The following is a 20027-nucleotide window of genomic DNA, read 5'->3' on the forward strand; positions in this document are numbered from 1 at the left end:
GGACTGCTGGTTTTTCAGTGTCTTCATGGCAAAGGGCTTAGCCGAGGAGGCTTTTTTCCTACTAAAGTATGCGTGGAAAGAGACCAGAAAAAAAAGACAAACAGACACTTCTTTTATTGTAGGTTCAACTTTCCAGAAGCACCTTTTGTTCATAAAGATACTTAAGTTCTCTTTCTCCTTCAATCTTACTGTATCCCTCCTCCAGTTCTGTGGGAATCAGCTTACTAGGATTTACCAGGTTGAGACCAAACTACCTCCAATACCAAGGTGATGACCACCATTTCTAATGGGTGGAATATCCAGCTTGTGTGAATGTTTGCTCCTACTTTTCCTTTCTTTTCCTAGAAATTATTCTCATTAGAATGTTTTGTCTCTAGTGGAGTTCATCTTCCCTGGTACCATAGACAAATACTAGGGGAGGTACCGTGAGGCCTGGAAGCTCATTTGACCGACTGTGGAACACCTAGTCTAGCATGGTGGGCTACGTAGGAGCACATACCTGCATAATGTCTCCCACAAGGCCCTATATGCTGTCTTTGTGGCAGCAGCTTCATTCTGGAAATACTGCAAAAACCCCCTAGTTGATGATGATTCCTGCATTGAGCATACACTTCTTTCATCACTGCAAGACCCAGCTAGTGCTTGCAAGAATAAGTTCTCTTACCTTCAAAGGTGATCTGATTGTATGGATGCCTCTCTCCAGTGGCAGTGCTCATTCAGGCAGCTTCAGGGCAAGATCTTCCTCCAAATTAACCAACTCATATATCAATGTGCTGAACTTTGAGCCAGAAGCAGTCTGTGCTGTGTCCTCTTTTGCAAAGGGCAGAAGTTGTAAAAGATTGAATTACAGAAAAGAAAGCAGACATTAGTACTAGACAGTGCTAAAAGGGGAACATCTTGTGGATGTAGAAGTAAGGTAATGTACCTTTCTAGTGTTCCATACTTGCATTCCCAAGACTTCTCATTTTACCAAATTCAGCTGTTTACTTTAGTTGTCTAGGCAGCATGCTCTTCCTTCATCCTGCAGAACGTCTTTTATCTAGGTAAAAGGACCTTGGTGTTTTCACCACTAGTTTTATAATTCTCTTTTTATTTCATAATTAAGTAGTTAGGAGAGCTTCATGAAGGTTGTTTAGTGACCTGCCAGAATGTCTGTCTTAGATGAATTCTTTCTCCACCAAGTTATTTTTAGACCTGTATTCTTTGAAGTATACAAGCATCCACCTAACATGCAAATTGATGTTAGACATCTTAGTATCTCTTCAGGATTTATTCCCCCCACAATTTTTTTAAATTATATCTTAATTCAAGTAACAGAGTCAAAACTTCAGCCGTTATGGAGAAAATAGTCCTTGTTAAAGAAATGGTCTGATGAACTTACTTGCATCTTCAGAAATTTGATTGAAATATTGTAAACATTTTTGAGTCTCCTAAATTGCAGAAGCCTGGATTAACTAGTTACCAGTGCAGAGTAAGTAACAGATGTCCTCTACATCTGTTTTAAATATATACATGAGACTTTTTTATTCTTGAGTTGTAATGCTTTTCCTGCAAGAACAAATAGTTATTTTTGACAAACTTATTGTGTATTCTTCAGCACCAAATATTTTTCTAGTGTGCATACCTCTGGAAGTACCTTTTTATGTTGTAGCAGAAGAAGGGATTTGTTCTCATGAAATGCCAAAATAACCTAAGAAGATATAAATCACCGTTTCATTAAGAAGTAACTGGGAAATAGCGAGAAAGATACCTCAGGAACTTTACCACTCTGTCCATTCTCATCTTAAAAATACAACACAAAATAAGAGGCTCAGCTTCCACAGATAACAGGTCAGGGTTCTACTATTGGCTAGAGGATGTAATCAGAGAGTATCTGAATGGTTACTTAGAAGTATATTAGTGTAATTTTTATGGCTCTTTCTTCAGCTAGAATATATTTGTTGCAGGTTTTTAGAACTGTGTTGACCTTATACTGCATGCATTTACATATAGCTAAGATTGTAAGGCTTTACCTTTTGACGTTTTCCTATCAAACAATTGTAGTATGGGAATTTTCTATTTAAATTCTAAATTTGCACTTTCAGCCATTTTCTTAAAATTAGGGTAAAAATTGACATTTACATTGAAATAATTTTAAATATTATTCTTCAAAGATCTTTACTGTACTTTAGCATATGCTTTGAAAGTAGGACATGCTAATATAGTCTTAAAATCTGTCATCCCTTGTAATTTTCCAGTGCTGATTTGAAAAGGTTTTTAAACTGTTATCACTGAAGGCTCAGGAAGAGCATTCCTATTGTACCCTGCTGTTTCAGTGTGTGTAAGGATGTGTAGTCGGATTTTTTTTATTCCCCAAAACTGTCCAAAAATACTTTACTCTGTTCTTCTGTAGGCAACACTTTGAAATTGGTTTTGTCACATATATTTGTCAGTTAGGTAAGAAAATATCTTGAGCAAGAAGGTGCAAAATTTGCATGGTCACTTTTCCAACAGAATGTAAATTTTCATGTTGAAATGCTATTGACTTGAGGGTGCCTTGGTAGCAAAAATAATAGAGCAGCTTCAGTGGATTAACAAATTTGTGCCACAAAAAGTATGATTTCTATCATTAGAGCCATTGTAATTGAAATGCCACAAAGCCATTTGTACTTAAAATTGAAATGAATACGGTAAAATGAAATGGTTTTTATATAAACCATTGTTCAGAAACAGTTTTTCTGATACCTTGTATATTATGCTTAAGCAGAAACAACAATATTAATACTTACTACAGAAATATTTTTACTGGGTTGAATACTACATAGACTAACAATAACATGATTAACAGCCCAAAATTCTGGAAATGTCTTTAGATATATATACTGCAAATGCTGCTTTATATAATCATTGTTTTTCATTCAGTCAACTTGGAAATTATTTTTAGACCCGCTAAGTGGTTGGTCAGGAATATATAGAGTTGTAACTTTTTTTTCTCTAAATGAGATTAATTTCCTGTGGATGTATACATTTCGTGTTCAAAAGTAGTTAATATTCTGCTTGTCCATGTAGGTACACATAATGACCATAGGCATTTAGTTACTGTGGTTTATCATTGGTTAATTATGAAACCGTGCTTTCTTGACTTTGCAAGTAAATTTTTAAATATGCTTTTGAATGGCAACAGAGTGGTTCATAATATTTCTTTTCTGCAGTATTTCTTCAAGTATAGAAATAGAGCAGAATTTAATAGCTGAATAGCTGGAAGCACTTTTCATTTTCCAAATGTATTTCCTACTTTATTTGTATTTTCTGTACCAGCAATCAGATCTGTGCAGTGGAAACTTAATTATACATAAACTAAGAAATGTGCATACTTCATGTTCTTGTAAAACTTAATGCAGTATTTTCAGTGCTTACAGTTTAAGCAATTTGAACATTTCATTCTGGAACACAAGCAAAGAATAATGATGGTACCAAAAATGCTAGAACAGGCAGTTAGTCTCTCCAGTTTAAGGCAACTTGATATATAAGAAGAACACACTCACCGAAGAAAGAATAAGCATTTCTAATTCAATGGTTTGAATGCTAATCTAGTAAGGGAAGTAATATAGTTCCATTCGTTGCACCACCTAGTCTGGTAGGTAGCCTGGGAAGGTAAGTCTGTTGAGCTAATTGACAGTAATACTAAAAAGTAATTTGACTGATCAAAACACAGTAGAGTAGGTATGTGAAAGCTGTTATACTTACTATGTCCTTACACAAGAGACAACTTTAATAATCTAGCAAAACTATAACAAAATCAAATCACTATATACTCAGAATAAATGTAAGATAATTTTTTTTAAAACTCAACTAATTTTTAGACCAGATCACATGGGGAGGGGCTGGATTTTTAAGCATTGGAAATGTTTAAATGATAAGTTGGAAATGTTTACATGACAAGCTCTAATTCACAGTGAATATCAAATTTATTGGAAGATATTGAAGGTTTTGTGTGAGTTTTTTAATGTAGTCCCTTGCGTATCTTTAATATGTTATCAAAATTGTCAGATTTTGAAAGCTTTCTGTGCTATGGCTAGTCTGTCTGTTACTTATTTAGTAATGTAGGATCCTATCTGAGAGAACTGTAAATGTAAGATAGATGCACAGTAAGGAAGCCTGATACCTTCACTACTCCATTCACTACAGTTTGCAGCATTCAGCTGATGCCAGAGTCTCAGTTTAAAAACTGTTTAATACTCCTGTTTTCTAGTTGGGCTTAAATGGAGAGTCATTTGGATCTCATTAAAGCACAATAAACATATAACACAGCAGTCTCAGTACTGCTGAGAAGAAAGGAGATGGGCTGAAGTGACCAACCTCTACTAGTAATAGGAGTCTATTATTTGGGTATGATCTCCAGAAAAACACTGTCTAGAGTTTCACGGGGAATACACCTTGCTAGAACACTTTTCTGTTTTTCTGTACGCACAGCTGATGGCCACGAATATGACCTTCCCTCCATCATCTTTTCCCATCCCTTCGCGGTACTGTGGCAGTAGAGGCTAATAACACTTTCTTATTTAAGAAAAGGAAAGACTGTAATTTGGCCTGGCACTAATCAGGCCGTGCCCCATCAAGGAAGCCAGTGCCTTGCCTTTACACTGCATGTTTCCAAAGGAGTCACGCTCAAATGTTTGCAATATTATTGATTTGTATTGTCAGCACACAACAGTGCTTCAAACAGATGTTTTGCCTGTATCGTGATGGGTAGGGATCTGGACTTCATAATCTGCCCTCGCACACGCTTTTAATCATCTTCTTAATAATTAGTTCAGGCACAATTAAAAAAGAAAAATGGGAATGGAGACTTTTCATTTGATAATTAATTCTAATTTAACAGACTCGAAGATAAAGGGATACTGCAATTAGTAAGTAAATATTTTTCACACGTGTCCACTTTCTTTCTAGCTTAACTGAAAGAGCCCAACTACTGAAGAATGTTTTTAAGAAGAACCATGTGAACTTGTATCGCTCTGACTCTCTGCAGCAAAACTTGCTTCGTAAGTGTTCACTGACAAATAAAAGTTAATAATATAGATGCAAAATTCTACCTTTCACTGTGTTTGTTTACAGTAAAGATGCAGTATCCTAAACCCAGTAGATCACGTTCTTTGGGTAGGTTTCATTCCTAAGGAACTGCACAGAGTTCTTTCTGCCATTTTGTAATTGCAAAATTATGTAAGAAACAGCATGGTTTTTCTACTACTTAGTGCTCAAAAGAGATTTATTCCCTTCTACTGACCTTTGTTAAGTTGTTTTTATTAAAGCTATAACAAAAAATCTGATGAAAATTTAATTGGCTTCTATTTTGTTTTATATCTGCAGATGGCTACGCCTTCTCTCAAGATGAAAATGGAATTGTGTCCCAGTCTGAAGTAATAAGAGCTTATGATACCACAAAACAAAGGCCTGAGGAATGGTGAAGGAACACTGCTCAATATTTAGGCCTTAGTAGTTACTTCTGTGAGACAGACTACTAGATCTTTGCTGGAAGCTGCGACCATGGCCCAGTTATCAGAGATTTAAAGATCTATGATGGTCTTGTTCCATAAAGTTTGGATTTGTGTATTCAGTAGACATAAGCACTGTGCAACTATACTGTAACACACCATCTCTAAATTTTTTGACAAGTATTTGCTTAGCCTTTGTAAACAGATTGGAATTTACCTTTATCTTGCCAGCTTGCTTAATTTACAATGAGGTTGAATCAATACTGATCATATACTCAGAAGGCAATGGTCGGATCGCTGAACATACTTTACATTGACAGACCATTAGCATCTGTGAAGGTTTTTAAGTGTTAATATATTTAAATACAGTTGATAACAAGCCTTTGATTTCAACAAGTGCTGAAAAAAATAGTATCTTAATGGTGTTCATTCACCTTCTCCGAGAAAGATTTTGAGTCAAGATGTTTGTAGATGTTTGTGTCAAACTAACCTAAAAACGTTTGCCAAAGAAGTTCCATAAATGTTTTCTGTTGTTAGAAATAATTTGAAAGGTAATTAACTCCAGTCCTGATCTCAGAACTGCACGCTTGAGTCTCCACACTTGAGGAAAAAGATTTACAGTACAACGAGTCTAATTTGAGTGGCCTTTACGGCATTTGCTTTCAAAACTGCAAGTCTTTGCACCTTTGGCCTTATACAAGCTTTTCCCTTATTTTCATTTAGTATTGCATATGTTGAAAATGGCTGCCACCTTGTAAAATTGAGTACACATATTTTTGTTCAATTTTTTGATAATTCCTCTGCCTTACTTCCCTTCAGCAAACTTTAATTATTTTTGTGATGGTTAGTTGTATCTGCTTAATCTGTAGGTTCAAAAGAAAGTTTGTTTTAACTTATTTTTTAAAAATAATTAAACTTTCAACATTTTTATACTAAAATTATTTGAAATGCATACGTTGAAATAGAGAGCAAACCATGCCCTTCATTAGTCTGTGGTATGTACTGTTTTATTTGCACTAAAGGCACTTCCTATAAAGGTGTGAAATACATTGCAGCAGCCTCTTTACAACTTACTGGTCATGTAGAATACCTATATACTTTCACCTTTAATTAAAGATGGAGAGGAAATGACTGCAGAAAAAAGATACACACCTCGTTTAAGAAAAAAAAAAAGAGGGAGGTGTTAAATAAGAAGATTGTGATAACTTTTTTAAGTAATCATACGTGGTATTTCTCTGCTTAAGGCACAAAAACCATCAAGTTTCCGAGTAAGAAAACCTACTTTAACTTCAGAATTTGATTAAGTCTTGTAGGATTTTAGTCCATGTTTAATTTGGAGTTTAAAAGCCATCCTAATTACATTTAAACTACATTTTTCTATAGTGGCAGTTGGTTTTATTTTTAAATACATTTCTGTGCATTACATAGAAATTATCTTTTTTTTCTTTGAATGGAGATCAACTGTTTGGAAAAGCAGAACAATGACACCCCCAATGATCTGTTAAATTAAGAATTTCCTCTTTGGTCTCCAAATCTCCCACTTTCAACTTAAAAGTAACAAGTCACCCAATCCCATCTTTTCTCTGCCCTCCTTCATTAGTCATATACTTACTGAAGGTGACTTTACCTCCTTGCCTTTCGTCTAACTAAACACTTAACATAACTTCATTGCACTCTCCAAGTTTCTTATGCTCCATTCTAACAGAACCTTACAAATACACGTGGAAAGCCCAGCAAAGGGCACTATATGAAAGTACATATTTAGGAAGGCGTATCAACGGGAAGGCAGTCTGCATTTCATATGCATGTTATGCAACGTCTTCCCCTCACTTTCCCGGAGTGATCTTTAAACAGAAAACAGAAGACGCAGGGACAAAGGGAACGTATCCCACTAGAAACAGTACTGCCAGTCAGTCATGCAGACAAGAACTGCCTTCAGAAAAGCCATTTCAGGCATAGATAAATAGATGGATCAATATGGGAGGGCCAAATCACTTGACCTAAGGCAAGAAAAAATTTGGGGGCATGCCCCTTTCCTAAAATGGGGGTCCCTATTTTCTGGCATCCAAGGGACAATGACCAACTTCAAAACATTTCTGAAATTAACCATGACACTTTTGCTCCTTTATAATCTTTCAGTGTACTTAACTCATCTAAAACAACTCAATCCATACATACTCTCTTTATGTGTAAATTTTGAATTATTATTGGTTTGTTCTGAATGGTTTAACTGCTGATTTTGCAGACGGGACATGACGACTAGAGTGCAGTGTAAAGTATTTACAACGCGAAATTACATCATCTCTTATTCTTCCTATGAAGTAAAATTCTGTCTCATCATTGTAATACAGTTTGTGGAAAATAACACGCATACCCCCAGTTTAACTAGCTTAAGTAAGAAAGCAACTGAAATAGCTCTAAGATCCTAAATTTAGACTGTAATTTAAGGTTTTAAGATAGTTTTGTCACAGCATTTCATCCTTACATCTTTACAGAATTTGAAGTCATATTTCACAAGAGGCATTTTTCATTTTTATTACTTCTCATGGGTTTTTCTCCTGTCTCCATACTTTTCTAGGCACTGTATATTATTTACTGTCTGGTAATTAGTGGTTGGAAGATACCACTTCTTGGAAACAGTAAAAAAGACAATGTGGCAATTCTAACTATGTTTTTTGATTGCTCATTCAGTTCCATTTTAAAATGTAAGACCGTTTTAGCTATGTGTGCCCATTTTTAAATCAGGTGAAGTACACAATATGCACTTTATTTTCCTGTTGAGTGCACAGTAGTATAATCTATTACCATCCTGTTAGTCCACCATATCTGTGTTAAGATAAGGGGATTGCGCAGATGTTTATTTAAAGAAAAACAGTTTAGGCAAATACGGTTGTAACAACGCCTCTGGTCTTATTGTTTGAAGATTCACATTTGTAGTAAATATAGAATTCGCATGGACTTTTCCATCTGTTTCATGTGTACTGCGTAACAATTAAAAGTTAGTATTAAAAATTTCGATCAAAAAGTTGAACCAGTGCCACCTAGAAATTGGATATCTTATATAAATACTGTTGCTTGATTATTTTTAGATATATACATATATATATATATAAATAAATGATTCAAAAGAGTAAATAACAGGAAACAAATTTTAACAGACCTATTGATAATTTGTATTTGGAATTTTTTCTTGCCATTTCCTAATTTTACACTTATTTTTGCAAAGCAGTTTCAACAGATTTATACTTAGTCATCATTCTATTTGTATAAAATGATAAATGAAATATTTTGAAACACTAAGAGATAGCTGAAAATTCCTATACGTCCACATGCATCCATAAAATTCACTGTGTTACAGCGATGCACATTACGTGTCTTAAGACTTCTTGTGTTACATTTAAACCCATCTTGAATGACGAGTAATTTGGAATACGTGTTAAATTTAAGGAGAGAGGTTATTTCCCTTTTTTCGTATGTATTGTGTAAAAGCGCTTGTAGTCCTGATGAATTTATCATTCTGTCTGCATGAGGCAATATTTCTAAGTGTTCTGAGGCAATGCATGGTGGTTGCTGTTCCCTGTTTTTTAATGCCTTCGTTAAAAGTCTGCTCATAATATATCGAGAAGCTAGCGCTGTGTAAGCAAATGAGTTGTCAGTTCAGCTTCCCTGGTACTGGATGTTTTCACTGGTAACAAAACTCAACAAATGAGTTTCTCCTTCCCCTCCTCTGCCCTCACTCCCCCGGTTTCCTCGCTGTTAACCAATAGATCTTTATTAAACAAAGGAATATTTTAGCATTCCAAACCTGGTTCCTGCTTATGCAAACCGTTACTCACATAGGCTTCGACTGGACTGTTTGTGAGTATAAGGACTACTCATCTGAGTAATGATGTGCAAAGCTGGGCGCTTTGGAGGGTCGATACTTTAACTTAAATGAAAGCATTTCCATAGAGAGAGTGATTTGTAATTGCAAAGCTGTGACCAGAACAAGTTTTTTTTTAAATCATGTTTTATGGTGTTTCTTTATTGTAGAATAGAAGCCATGAATGCATTAATATTGGTTTTCTACTTCAACTTAATTTTTCATTAGGATTTTCAGTGTTTGGTATGTATGAACCGCTGCGGAAAGCGGTCAGTCTGTAATAGCAAAATTTGCATTCAAGGTAAAGTGAGGTTTTACAGCTCCACTAAGCCATTTCTGCTGAAACTCTTGTGGAAATTATGAAGCTGCATGAATGAAGACTTTTTGACTCGGTGTTTATGGTAGTTTCTCAGGTTTCGTTTTAACTGGATGTTAAATGCACTGTGTTTTATAAATAGTTGTTCTCTTTTAGTAACACATTCAGTTCTATGCAGTGTTACATGTCATTTGGCATTTGGTGAATGTGCATGTTTTGAACTGCAAATTTTAAATGTTTTGTCTTTTAATTGTTAAAAAAAAATGAATAAACTTTGCCATTAAATGAAGAAGGTTTGTTGAATTGATTGGTTGCAAATGCTAGGGATTGCTTTCAAAGGAAAACGTATATCCCAACCCTCCTGGTTTTGAATTCTTTAAAAGCAGACATACCAGAAATAGCACTTCGCACATACCAACGAATTCTTACATTATTAGGGTAAACTGAAAAAGTAGAAAATGGTTTTAAGGTTTTCTTAAACACCTATTTTGAGATCTCTTTTTTAGTTCTCATGTGAAGTCCAGAAAGAGTTAAAAAAAAAAGGGGGGGGGGGGGAGCATGGGAGCCTGCAATTTAGTTGTTTGCAGCAGAGCCATAACATACTGTATTTTGAAAGAGAAGTATGCAGTGCAAGAATGGTAGAGCAGGAATAAAGAAACATCTCATTTTTCAGAAGACAGTGATAAATACTGTGTCCTCTGGCTGTGACCGTAGCAAGTATTTCTTTCCCCTAACAGTGCCCACCCACTGAACAAAAATCAGTGTATCCAAATCTAAACTGTTTTGGTTGTAGATAGGCGGTTGATTCTTTATATACCCTGGACGACTAATTTATTTTGTAGATTTTGTGTTCTGTCAAGGCAGGTTCGATAATAGATGCATCTTTCACGCTGTTAGTTTCGTGATAGCCAGTCTTTAATGGTAGAGCTGATTTAAGGAGATTCCACCGCATGGTATGTCACCACCTCTGTTAAGCTGGCATCCTGAGGCCATTGAAATTATTCAGGTTATAATCCAGTTTATAATGACCCAGGCTCCCTTTCAAATCCCTTCCCTCCTTTCTTATGGCAAATGTTATTTTTAAGCTAAATCATTTCACTAACCTAATTTACACCACAGTCCCCTGAATTTCCACAAGTCATAGAGGGAGAGAACAAAAAGACCTGAAAGACATTTCTTATTCTGCCTTTGCTAATGAAGACAGCACAGCGTGGAATTACAGCCTCAATGTAATTGCAAATCAAAAACTGTTTACGTGAGTATTGTGGAGCAGCAGCCCCCTCAAAAGCAGAAAGTCTGTTCAGAGGACTCCAAGTCCGCACAGCGCATCGCAATACGCAGAAAAACAGCCAAAAATGGACTCCATATCCTTAATGTTACTGTCGAGATTTAACTAAACAGTAGTGATAAAGTGATTTTGAAATTATCTTTTTTTTTTTAATTCCAGTGGGATTAATATTACAAATAATCCATGATCTTACATAGCCATATACCGTACCGCTTACCTAGTTTCAAATAAAATCCTTCAGACTTCCCTGCAAGTACGTGTAACATTTTCTCTACCACTGAAGAGTTTTGATGCATTTTGGAGATACATAAGAAACATAACGTGTAGAAACAAAAGAAATGGCTGATCTAACTCGTGTCACCATTATTCTTTGCCCACGGAAGTCTTGGCTTTCAGATGTGCCATTACTAGTTAATGCAATCAAAGCATTTTTGTACATAATGTGTGTGAATTACAATAATCAATTTACTGTGATTTTTGTTTCATTTTGTTTTATTTTAGATTGGCGTCACTCTAGTAAAATGAGGATGAACTAACGCCATTATTACAAAAGAAATAGTTAAACCTACCGTGTTAAAAAATACGCATGGCAGTAAAGCAAGTACCGTGTAAATGTTACTTCTGCTAGCAAGCGATTTCTTTTAGTTCAAGCATAGATCTAGCCCTTCAAACTGTTTCATGAGTCATTAAAACTGTATCAGAATGCCATTTGTGTTCTGTCTGCAGGTGTTGGGAAAATTACTGTTTTCTATAAATCACAGGAGCGTCAAGTGCCAATACGTCCTTTTCATTAGGAAGGAAGTTCAGCGTTCTCACCCGCACCCTGAATCCATCCGGGTTGGAAACTACTGGCACAGGCACCAAGCATTTTGGTCTGTGGGCTTGTTGTATTCTGGCCACCTGCCTTCAGCTGTATAGGTCACTGCCACTGTAGCTGCCTGGACAATAATTTATAGATTCTTCTTAATTTATAGACTATCTATTTACAGCTGATGCATAATCCCCACCTCACCTGCTTTACAGGTAACCCAGTGCAGCTATTTTAACTACACCTGACCCTTCCCAGCCTTAGACCCCAGTCTGCAGGATTTGTGGCACTCTGGCCACCGATCTGTGAAATGTTTGCACTCTATAAGCTTACAGACTTAGAGAAGTCGGTTCAATGAAATTATTCCTGTGTCAAGTTCTTCAAGCATTTTATGACGTCAAACCCATTATGCAGCATCAGGGGAGGAAAGGAAGGAGCGCAGAGGGGTCTTCCCTGCTAGGGGGAGTATCACACTACGTGGCAAACTGCACAGCCTCTACTCGGGCTGAATAGTCATTAAAATCAGTACGCCTGTACGCAGTGTAACAAAAATCCATCCCTGCATTAAAACATGAATAAATCTGACTGTAGAGCGCCCTAAGACCATCATCATGGTGAAGCAGCCTGGCCTGGTCAGTGCACACCGCCGAAGGGCAATAGGCAGTAACTGAGTCCAGCTATGGCGTCTCTGTGTGCAGCCTATCTTGGAGAAATACACTAAATTTCAGCTACCCACCACCTGTGTCCGTGGCTCTGGTGACTAATCACTCTTTAAAGGAACAGAGAATTGCACCTTCTTAACTAGACTTGATCCAGTGTCTGCTTCCAGAAGGATCTGTGTTGCCTTGGTTTACTAGATTAAAAAAGGTTTCTACTAATTAAAGACTTAGGATATATTTGTAAAAAATACAGCGTAATTGTTTTTCTATCTGCTTCTGCTGTGCACAGGAATGATCAGCAGATCCTGCAGGATGCTGCCAAACAGCAGAGCTGCTATCTGTTGCAACATTAAATGATCTTTCCAAAAAGTTACTTGGTGAACGGTCCTGTATTTCTTATCCATTCAAAATGTGCAGTGAAAAGAGTCCTATGAACCATCATCAAGGGTGGGCAAAAACCTACCCACCCCCTTCCTTGAAGACTGTTTCTTAAACGTTGCAAGCCAGCACACTTACCTTTCAAGTAATTTCCCAAGTACTCCAAATCTACTTCTTAGATTTTTATAAAACATATGCTGCTGTGTATCTTTATTTTAGTTTATAATTAACAATTACAACATTGAAGCTAAAGCCTATTCCTTAAAACATCATCATATAAAAGTGGTCCTTCTGCTTAGAAACCGCATCTCCAGCAGTGATATCAATAGGATTGTAATGTTAATTATGCAATAAAAACATATTAAAAGGGTTATTTCAAAATATTTTTTTCATAAATGCCAAGATACTGATTGTTAGATATTTGCCTCGAAACAAAATATACCCAACTCTTAAGGAAGAACCAATGAAGCTTTTCAAAAATCCAGGGAAGTACACTGTAACTCAGAATAGAAGGGCTGTAAGTTTAATACGCACCGGTATGCTAGTACTTGTGAAATAGGTCGGCTATAATGTACTTCAACAGATCTATACACAGGGAGCTCAGGGCTGCTAACATAGGACAGTTCAGCCTCTGGTGTTGTAGGTTCTGACACACAGAATGACTTTGTTTGTTCACAGAAATAAGTATACAGAGAAGCCCTTTAACGACTGCATTTTTCCCGTGTATTTTCCATTTGCTTGCTGCATGTGTCTGGTTTATATGCATTTTTTTTCTTCTTCCATTTGGTTTGCTGGTTTACTTGGGTGAAGGAATGTAGAAGGGCAAACAAAATTTATTCCTAGGGCAGGATGTTTTAAATTAAAATACCCAAATAATCAGTGTACTTTTTAACCACATTTTTATCACAGTTACATATAAAAGACATTAATTGATCTATTAGTTTGCTCTATAGTCAGAATTTTATATTATATTAAATCTGCACAACAGGTGCAGTTAAAGATGTAAATCGTGTACAAAAGGAAAATGAACTATTTTGAACAGGAAAAAGAACAGTATAGTTACACCATCAGAATGAAAACTTGCTCATCAAACACCGCCTGTACAGAGACATAAAGATGACACAACATTTCAACCACACAGTTTATTGATAAACTTTTTGTGTGTGTGTGTGAGACTACTAAATAATTAGTGTTGTCATTGCTGTAAATACATTTTAAATTACAAGCTTGTCTTTACATTTTATACATGGCTAATTTTACAAATAGAACTTTATGATCGGTTTGTCCAACTTACACACGTTGCTGAGCGAAAAGCCAACAATAAATACTTCCTTCTGAAAAATACTTGAATGTACCACCATTTTTAGGACTTCGTGTGGATAAGTTTTTAGTGATATTGCTGAATACAGTCTGCTTTTCTCATAGATAATTATTTGGCTGCTCGGGATTGGCTCATTTCCAACTAGCCTAATTAGTACTTGTTTTATCTACCACAGTTAAAGTTTACTAATGCAAATATGCAGTGTAAGTTCAGGTATATTATGTGGATTTAAAAAACCTTATAGATTTTGATATCTGTAGTAAAATTCTTCCTCTTATTCTCATTGCTCATGGAAGCGCGAAGCAGTCAGCTGTTTTCAGAATCCTCTTTAGTAAATATTACTCATCTCTTACTTCTCAGGCTCATTGCTGCTTTACAGAGCTAGTCTGATTATTACCAGTGGAACGCAGCCACCGTTTGTTAACCAAGTTAACAGCATTTAGGGTTAAAATGTCATTCATAACGCTGTGAAATGAGTACCTTTATCCCAAAATGGTTTTTCTACTTGTCTCTGAGCACGTTCTGCACAAATTAGGCTGAACGATCAGAGCCGTCAGTTTTTAGAGCAACTAAGTTTGGAATGTTTTACAATTCATTTGTGTGATACAAGTTTGGGACGTGAGATCCCAAACGAGACCTTGCACTTCTCAAGGGCAACTCACCCACGGGAACGGTTCTGACTCCTGCAACCCCAGAGCATGTCAGCGTGACGCCCAACGCCAGCAGTCCCTGCGCTTCCGAAGGCTTCGTCGTTTCTTGACAACGCCTTTCAGCTCTGGCTAAAATCGGAGCAGCTTTTTCCAGCCAGGGCAGGCTCTGGCTGGAGAGGGTACCCAAAGTACGGCGGCGACATCAGAAATCCCGACGGCTGGGTCAGGTGCACTGCATGGGCTGGCTGGAAGCAGCCAGATGTGTACGGGGGAGGTGGCGATGCCACAAGGCACCCTGGCTCTGCCCGGGGAAAGGAGAACCTGCGAACTGAGCCGCTGGTCGAACTGGAACTTGTCGCGGTACTCGACTGCCTCGACGGCGTCCTGAAGCTTGTCGAGGCCAGGATCATGGGAAGAGTCTCGGTCTGATAGCTCCGCAGAGAAAACCGTATTGGCTGCGACGGTTGTTTAGGTCTTAAACATGTGCAACAATAAACGGCTACCAGAGAGCCCACGATAATGAAGGCAATAAATATTGATCCAACAATGAGGAATGGAACGTAGATTGGTTCTGGGAGAAGAAAGAATAAGAAAAGCCGCACACGTTAGCCCACGGAAGTAACAGGTCTGCTGCGCAGAAACGAACTCCACAGAGTTTATGAAGCCCCACATCGTTTTGGCCCCACTAACACGCTGAGCTGCTCAGAAGACAGAGCTTCCGACTATTACTATTAGAACAAAATCAAAGTTAAACCCTGTATGTACCAGCCAAAATTTCTTTCTGTTGACAGTTTTAACAGCTACCAATGGTAAAGGCTGTCTACGCCGTGTCCCGTTTGCTGGTTGTAGTGAGATTTCGCTCAGGGATCGCACTCCTCTCCACCTCCCTCACCCCCCAAAACTGTCGGGGCTGTCCAGTGTAACCGCTTGAATCTGCAGGCGAAGCTCAAATGCTGCAGATGCTGTTAAGTCGCTTCCACTCGTCAGGTGGAAAATGAGCGCAGAATGTGTGACTCGGGGAACTAGTCTCCGTGTGCGCTGCCGGATTTCTTTTGTTTGAAAACCTGCTGGCCCCCCGCACGGTGGGGTTGTGTCGGCCGAGCACCGGAGCCCAGACTCACCTCCGGGAAAACCAACGTAAGCTAAACAGACACAGTTAAGTTTGCCGATGCAAACTTTACAAATGCGCCTTCCGCTTAGGATGGATCCAGCTGCTGGGGCCCCTTTGTGACCGTGCGGTTCCGACACCAGGCGCATCCCCGGGCGCCGGCTCTGCCTCCCGCCGCGGGGCCGCTCCCGCAGCCGTAACCCGCCGCCCGCGGCCCCGCACACCCGGCGCCTCCTCCCTGTGCGCACCTGGAGCCGCGCCCGCCTCCTGCCCACCCGCCGGGCTGAGCCGAGCCCAGCCGGGCCGAGCTTAGCCGGGCCGGGCCGGGGAGCCCCGCAGCCGCCGCGGGGGGCGGCCGCCGGGCTCCGGCCGGGGGGATGCTCCTCGGGGGCCGGCTCCCGCGCGCCCCGGGACCCGCGGGCCGGGCACTCACGGGCGGTGACTCCCGGGTCCGGGGGCTCCCGGTCGTTGGTGCAGCCGCCCTGCTCCAGGCGGGCCTCGGCGGCGGCGCAGCAGTAGCGCAGCGCGCAGGAGCCGCAGCAGATGGTGGCGGCCGCCGTGTCGAAGCCCTCGGGGCACTGGAAGCCCTCGTGGTAGCCGCCCTGCCCGTCCACCCAGCCGTGGCAGTACTCCCCGCCACCGGGCTGGCCCCCGCCGCCGCCGCCCAGCAGCCCCAGCAGGAGGCAGCGCAGCAGCAGCGCCCGCCGCCGCCCCGCCATCGCCCCGCCGCCGCCGCCGCCGCCGCCGCCGCCGCCGCCCCGCTCCCCGCCCGCCCCGCCGGGGCAGGCAAGGGGCGGCCCCGGGTGCGGTGCGGGGCCTCCTGCGCCGCGTCCGGGGCGGGGGGGCGGGGGGGACAGCTGCCCCCCCGGCACCCCCCCGGCCCCCCGCAGCCGCGCCCCCGCGGGGCCGCGCCCGCGCTCACCTGCCGCCCCCGGCCCGTCCCCCGCCGCCGCCCCGCTCCTCTGCCTCCGGAGCATCGTCCCCGCTCCGGCCCCCGCCTCGCTGTCCCCCGCCCCGGCGCCGGGGGCTGGGCCGGTCCCGCTCCGTCCCTGCGAGCCGCAGGGAGCCGAGCCTGGAGGGAGCGGGCTCTGCGGCCGGAGCAGCGGGTGCTGTTCGGGGGGTTCGTCCTGCCGGCAGCTCGGGCGTTCAGCCTCCGCGCAAAACCGGCCGAGCTGAAACGCGGGCATCTCCCCCTCCGGCACGCCTAGATAGGCCCCTTGCCTCCCCGCGAGCCTGGCGCCCAGAGCAGAAGGGATCCCTGCAAAGGCACTCTGTTCGAGCAGCCCTGCGCTTCCAAGAGTTAACTGCACAAGCACAGCGTAGGATTTATTACTAAGACTCTTTGCTTTTTATCCCATTTCCTTTCCTCGATACTTTTTATGTGCAAAGAAATAGCAGTATATCCCCGGAAGATTTATAGCCTCTTTTAGTCAAACACCAAGCCCGTCACCTTTATTTTCCAAAGGGAGAGGGCGAGTGTGGGGCTGAGGAGGAGGGACACATCTGTTCATATGAGCGTCTGATCCTTTTTCTGCTGGAAGAATAATAGCAAGTCACCAAGCATCAGGAAAACCACAAAGGGAACTGCTTATTCATTTATTCTAGAGAAGAAAAAAAAAAATATTTTAAATGAACTGAGCAGATTTGGACTTCTGGTTTAAGCAAAGCAACATTTCTTTAAATGATGTCTCCCCAGTGTGCTATCTAAGAGGCGCTCTGCTTTAACAGTGAAAGTGCTTTCGAAACCAGCATTACATTAAAGTTGGGCTGAACTAAAGAATTCATTTTTATGGCATCTGAAACTTCCTGCCATCATTTACCACTGGGGTATGAATATGTATATCGGAGTCTGACCACTTGTCAAAGATTTTGAATGCCCGTGTCACTAATTTCCAAAGTTGGCAGGTTTAGTGAAACAAAAGGAACAAAGTGTGCTGTGTACCAGCAATAAAACTGTGCGCGGAGAACCATCTATCAAGACCTTAGTCTTCTGGCCAACCCCTAAATACAGTCCACAAGCGCAATATTTGTGTTTGTTTTTCTTTTAACTAATCTGTTCTCTTTTTTTTTTTCCCCTCTGACCCTTTTTTTTTGTGTTTTGATTTCTTTAAGTATAACCAGTACTACAAGATAGGAAAAGCGAATTTTAAAATTATGTAAATGCAAAATGTTTTTCATGGCTTTTTAACAGGTGTAGGTATAGAAATAACAAAATCTGTTATTAAGGAAAAGAAAACAGATTTTGAACGTGAAGATGTGATATTCTGTCCTCTTCTGCATTTTCTTTTCGAAATAATGATGTGAATTAAACTTGTACCAGCTGTCCTGACTCTGAGTTCCCAGTTTTTATAAGCCAATGTTAAATATTAATATAGTATTGCATTTACTTCGCTGTGGTTTTAGAGCAAACATAGCCTCCATGGAATGTTTTAAAATGTATGACTTTTAAAGGCCTAATCCAGCTTCCAGGAAGGTCAGAAGGAATCTCTTTGTTGACCAGGATGAGGCTTGGAGCAGGAGCTCAGTGAGGTCTGCGCAGTGCATTCAGCTGTCCTCAGGTGCAGAGGCCAGGGGCAACAGATCCATCCTGTCAGATTTTCAGAAAAGCCACATTTGGTACTAATTGCTAAGTGAATGTGTCACAGGTCATAAAAATGTTGACTTGGTTAATTAGATCACCAGCTTCCAAAAAAAAAAGAGATCTGAAAAAAATCATTCTGATACAAGGATACAGTTGGAGCTGCTGCAGGAACTGCAGAGCTATTCTTCTGGGGTGAAACTGGGGGAGGGGGGCTCCCAATCCACAGGCATCGGCAAGGTTTTGACCTGGGTTTAATTCTTCCGCATTGCATCACTAGTGCTTGGGTTGTTAATAAAAAGTTTGGTTTTGTGCCCCCCTTTAGGCAGAGGCCACTCTCTGCTCCCCTCTTGTGCAATCCGATGGCAGCTGTACAGGGTCTCCATCAAACCGGCGCAATTTCCCTTCCCTTTATTTGAATCCCACATTGCTCCATCCTGCAAGAAAAATCCTGTAAGGGCTTAAGTATTTGCTTGAAAGTGCATATGAGGTTGGTTTATTTTTGTGTGGATAAATGGCATTTCACTCACTCGAGTGGATTTATCTCACTTGTGCCAAATAAAAATCAGAGGCAGATTTCAGCACGGCTCTTGCAAACACAGCCAACCTTTAAAGTTTGAAGATATACGGGCAGTTTTCCTACGAACTGCTGAGGTCTTAACTGACTTCTTTGGTCTTGTTTTTTGCTTTCTCTGAAATGCTGACACAGTCTACAGAATGTGGTGTGACTCCAGTGGAGATGAACTGGGTTGCTCTGACCCAGGGAGACAAAAACCTTCGCTCTGCTCCCCTCGTGTACAGGTTGCATCTGTGCAGCCACATCCTTAAAGAATCTGAGATACCAGTAGATTCATTTGCATCTGTTGATGTCATAAATATTAAACTAAAGCCACAAATAATTAAAAATACAGGATAAATTATCATGCAGGCTGTTGGTGAGCATCCTTTATCTGCAGTTTGAGGACATCAGGTGGCTCCGAGTACCTCACTTTTAGACTGTTTTTTATTGGGTAACGTTCCTGCAAAGTACTCACATTACTGACATACTGACATAATGTGCTTATTATTTATTCTTAGCTGAAGCCTTCCAGCTTCCAGGTGATGTGTCATCATTAATTTTGAATGAAAAACACTGTTAAAAGCTCGTATAGCTATTGGTGTGATTGCTGTTGTTTATAAAGCTTAGTATTAAAACTAATGAAGGTGAGATTAGTCATATAACAGGCAGAGAAGATAATTTCACTGTAGTTGAAGGTATTATTTACCAGGCTTTTCTTACTGTCCCCACAGCAAACCTATGGGGAGAGCACATTATCGTAAGTCCTCATCAGCTTCAGTGCAAGACCAAACAATTTTTCCTAAAAGGCTTCTGAAATCATTGCATCCATGCACACAGTAACTACCTCCATTCTGCCAAACTGATTGATTGTAAAAACAGGTATTAAAATCTCCTTAAACAGATTCATAGTCCCTAATAACAATTTTACTACACTCAGTTCTCTGGGTTTGGGCTTTTGTTTGCTTGCTTGTTTGTTTTCTTTCTGTTTTCACTGTGAAACTTTTGGGGTTCCTTTAGAGTATAAAACAA

At 40.3% G+C, this 20027-nt stretch overlaps 2 protein-coding genes across 10 annotated transcripts in view; one reads left to right on the top strand and one right to left on the bottom strand.

Annotated features, from left to right (window-relative positions):
* Positions 1-9941, top strand: part of ATP8A1 (ATPase phospholipid transporting 8A1) — a 125568-nt gene extending 115627 nt beyond the window's left edge. For all 8 annotated transcript variants that reach the window (XM_075091581.1, XM_075091579.1, XM_075091580.1 and 5 more), the window contains 2 exons: positions 4930-5021; positions 5347-9941. In XM_075091581.1, the coding sequence (XP_074947682.1) occupies positions 4930-5021; positions 5347-5444 (190 nt within the window). In that variant the 3' untranslated portion in view covers positions 5445-9941. The remainder of the gene's footprint in view (positions 1-4929; positions 5022-5346) is intronic.
* A 3968-nt stretch (positions 9942-13909) lies between these two features.
* SHISA3 (shisa family member 3) lies at positions 13910-17253 on the bottom strand. 2 transcript variants are annotated; one of them, XM_075091589.1, is made up of 2 exons: positions 16784-17253; positions 13910-15324 (listed from the first exon to the last, which is right to left on the bottom strand). In XM_075091589.1, the coding sequence occupies exons 1-2, from the start codon at positions 17046-17048 to the stop codon at positions 14873-14875; spliced, it is 717 nt and encodes a 238-aa protein (XP_074947690.1). In that variant the 5' UTR covers positions 17049-17253; the 3' UTR covers positions 13910-14872. The 2 variants fall into 2 exon arrangements, with proteins under 2 accessions (XP_074947690.1, XP_074947689.1); XM_075091588.1 differs by lacking the exon at positions 16784-17253 and adding an exon at positions 16295-16644.
* Between the last annotated feature and the right edge of the window lie 2774 nt (positions 17254-20027).

This window comes from Phalacrocorax aristotelis, chromosome 4 (assembly GCF_949628215.1).
Source record: "Phalacrocorax aristotelis chromosome 4, bGulAri2.1, whole genome shotgun sequence".
Taxonomy (NCBI): domain Eukaryota; kingdom Metazoa; phylum Chordata; class Aves; order Suliformes; family Phalacrocoracidae; genus Phalacrocorax; species Phalacrocorax aristotelis.